The 3,395-nt window shown below is 35.6% G+C and overlaps 1 protein-coding gene across 1 annotated transcript; it reads right to left on the bottom strand.

Moving 5' to 3' along the window:
• Nucleotides 1-1,172: 1,172 nt before the first annotated feature.
• LOC132309319 (secreted RxLR effector protein 161-like) lies at nucleotides 1,173-1,847 on the bottom strand. The gene has a single exon (XM_059807634.1). It carries the CDS (start codon nucleotides 1,845-1,847, stop codon nucleotides 1,173-1,175), a length of 675 nt encoding a protein of 224 aa, XP_059663617.1.
• Between the last annotated feature and the right edge of the window lie 1,548 nt (nucleotides 1,848-3,395).

The raw sequence follows: 3,395 nt of genomic DNA, 5'->3' as shown, positions 1-3,395 counted from the left end.
CTCGATGAATGACCTTGGAGGCAAGGCTTGTGGTAGCCTCATTTAGAAAAGAAAGAAAACCCTAAAAAAACTAGAGAGAGAAAACATATTTGTTTTTTCTTCCAAAAGTCTACCTAAAAATATGCATGAACCCATGTATATATAGGCAACATAAAGATAAGAAAAGGAAACAATAAATCCTTCTCAATCTCTACTTACCATATCTCAATTCTAGTAAAACTCCAATATCAACCTGGGCTATGGGTGAGAATCCTTTGAGCTTACTATTTTCTTGGCTACTATAATTAATAATTGGTATGGTCCATTCAACCATGGACCAAATTGAATTAATTCATAATTTAATTTCTACTCCACTAAAAGAAATTAATTGTATTCCAATTAAATAGTAAATAACCTCTAAGTCAATGTTGCACTTTGACCCTCTATGCATAATTATTTATCGAATTATAAAGCCATCAATCCGACAACATAATTAATATAATTATTTTGTTACCTTTGATTATTTCCGGCTTGATCATAATAAAATTTTGTTTGACAAAAATAATAATTTACTAAATAAATATATAGAAAACATTTTGTCTAAAACATACGAAGGCTTTTGAATTTAATTTGTGGTTAACCATAATCAATACAAAATAAATACAAGTAGCACTGATGCAAATATTGAGAATATAACCCTCTAACTATTAATTACATAATTACCTAAAAAAAGTCGGTCTAAGGATCCTAAAGTATCCGCCGAACAAATCAAAGTAATTATTAATTAATTAAAGAATCTATACTTCTCTCATTCTTGAGAGTCAAAAGTCATGACTGTGACAGAGAGCAATTGCATACGATGGCTCTTACAATTTATCTCAACCTATCGAGGACTAAGTTCAAGTCTTAGTTAATTAAATGTCCATTCATAATTACCGATGTTGAACCATTTATCATTACTAATTTATAACTGAGTATTAATTGACATTACATACATATATAAATATATCTTGTAATCAAGTGGACACAATTAATTCCATAATGAATCGAAAAAATGATACATTCCATTCACCAATTGTATAATGCCTTAATAATAATATTTAGATAAGGAACCATGACTTTTACAATCCAAATAAGAATTTGCTATGCTGGGGCACATAAATCCCAACAGCTGATCCCACTTGCCCTTATAGCTAATTCGAATCACATCTAACTCTCATGTTTTCCATATGACGATCAAACATCTTGATTGGTAAAGCCTTTATGAATGGATCAGCAAGGTGAATCTTGGCCACAAGTATATCTCCTTGCTTTACTATATCACGAACCACATGATATTTCCTTTGAATATGTCTTGTTCCTTTATGAAATTTTGGGTCCTTGGTTTGGGTTATAGCCGCACTATTATCACAATGAAGCGTCATAGGCCGATCTATATGCTTCATAACCTCCAGTTCAATTAGAAAGTTTCTCAACCAAATAACTTCTTTTGCTGCCTCAGAGGCTGCAATGTATTCTGCTTCCATGGTTGAGTCAGCAGTACTACTGTGCTTTACATTCTTCCAACTAACTGCCCCTCCATTGAGTTTGAACACATATCCAGATGTAGATCTCCTGGCATCTAGATCCGATTGGAAATCAGAATCCGTATATCCGATTCGAACCAGATCATCACTTTCATAAACGAGCATGAGACTCTTAGTTCTTCTAAGGTATTTTAAGATATTCTTCACAGCTGACCAATGATCAAGTCCAGGATTGGACTGATATCTACTGACAATCCTTACTAAGTAGCAAATGTCTGGTCTGGTACATACCATGGCATACATGAGACTGCCAATTGCCGAAGCATATGGTATCCGCCTCATTTGCTCAATTTCCTTATCAGTCTTAGGAGACTGTTCATTGGAAAGAGCCAATCCATGTCTAAATGGTAAAAAACCCTTTCTTAGAGTTTTCTATTCCAAACCTGGTCAGAACTTTGTCAATGTAAGACTCTTGAGACAAGCTTATTTTCTTTTTAACTCGATCTCGCAAAAGTTTGATCCCAAGAATATAGCTTGCTTCTCCAAGATCTTTTATCTTAAATTTATTGAACGACCACCTTTTAATTGATGAGAAAGCCTCTACATCATTACCGATGAGTAAGATGTCATTAACTTATATAACGAGAATCATGATGACATTACCCTGTTTTTTCTTGTAAACGTAAGGTTCAAACACGTTTTGTTCAAAGCCAAATAATTTGACTGCCTGATTAAAACAGATGTTCCATGTGCGTGAAGCTTGCTTAAGTCTATAAATAGACCTATTCAACTTACACACACAGTCCCATGACCTTTTACCACGAAACCGTCTGGTTGCCTCATGTAGATGTCTTATTTAAGATGGCCATTTAAAAATGCCGTCTTAACATCCATATGCCATATCTCATGGTCATAATGAGCATTAATGGCCAAAAGAATTCGAATAGATTTAAGCATTGTAACTGGTGAGAATGTATCCTTATAATCAATACCTTCACGTTGAATGAAGCCTTTGGCAACTAGTCAAGCTTTGAATGTCTTAACATTCCCATCCATTCCTCTCTTTCGTTTATAGATTCACTTACTACCAATGGGCTAAACCTCACTAGGAAGTTCTATAATATCCCAGACTTTGTTAGAATACATAGATTCCAACTCTGATTTCATGGCATTTTTCCAACGATTCGCATCTATATCGGTCAATGCTTCCGCGTAGCTTATTGGGTCTGACTCATGCTTATCGGGGATGGCCTCATAGATCTCACCCAAAAGCGTTAGTTTATCGAGTCGGATGATAGTCCTCCCACTACGACGAAGGATCGATGCAGGAATCGATGTATTAGATGATGGCATTTCAACAAGGACTTCTTATGTCTCCTCATTCTCAGTATTTATATTAGGTGTGTCCGTAGAGGGTATATTTGATGTGCCAACCATCTCTTCTAATACTGTTCGGCTACTAGGTATGTGGTTCATAATATAATCCTCCTCCAGGTATACAGCGTGAGTGTTGACAATAATCTTACTATCCCTGGGATCATAAAATAATCCACCTCTAGTGCCCTTAGGATCGCCAATAAATAAGCATGCATCTGATCTTGCTTTCAACTTGTCTGCCTGTTTCTTACGCACGTGTGCTGGACACCCCCATATATGCATGTAATTTAAACTAGGTTTCTGTCCAAACCACAGCTCATATGGTGTTACTGAAACAAACTTGGATGGAACATAGTTCAAGATGTATATCGCTGATTCTAAGGCTAATTCCCAAAATGAAAAAGGTAATGTAGCAAAACTCATCATAGATCTAACCATATTAAGCAAAGTTTTGTTTCTCCTTTCTGCCACTCCATTCTGTTGGGAGTCAGGTGCGGATAACTGGCGTATAAT

The sequence above is a fragment of the Cornus florida genome, unplaced genomic scaffold (assembly GCF_030987335.1).
Source record: "Cornus florida cultivar Cherokee Brave unplaced genomic scaffold, ASM3098733v1 CherokeeBrave_3.0.0_Hap2_Chr05, whole genome shotgun sequence".
Lineage (NCBI taxonomy): Eukaryota > Viridiplantae > Streptophyta > Magnoliopsida > Cornales > Cornaceae > Cornus > Cornus florida.
Note: the sequence above shows the minus strand (reverse complement) of the source record. Positions and strands in the feature narration are given on the sequence as shown.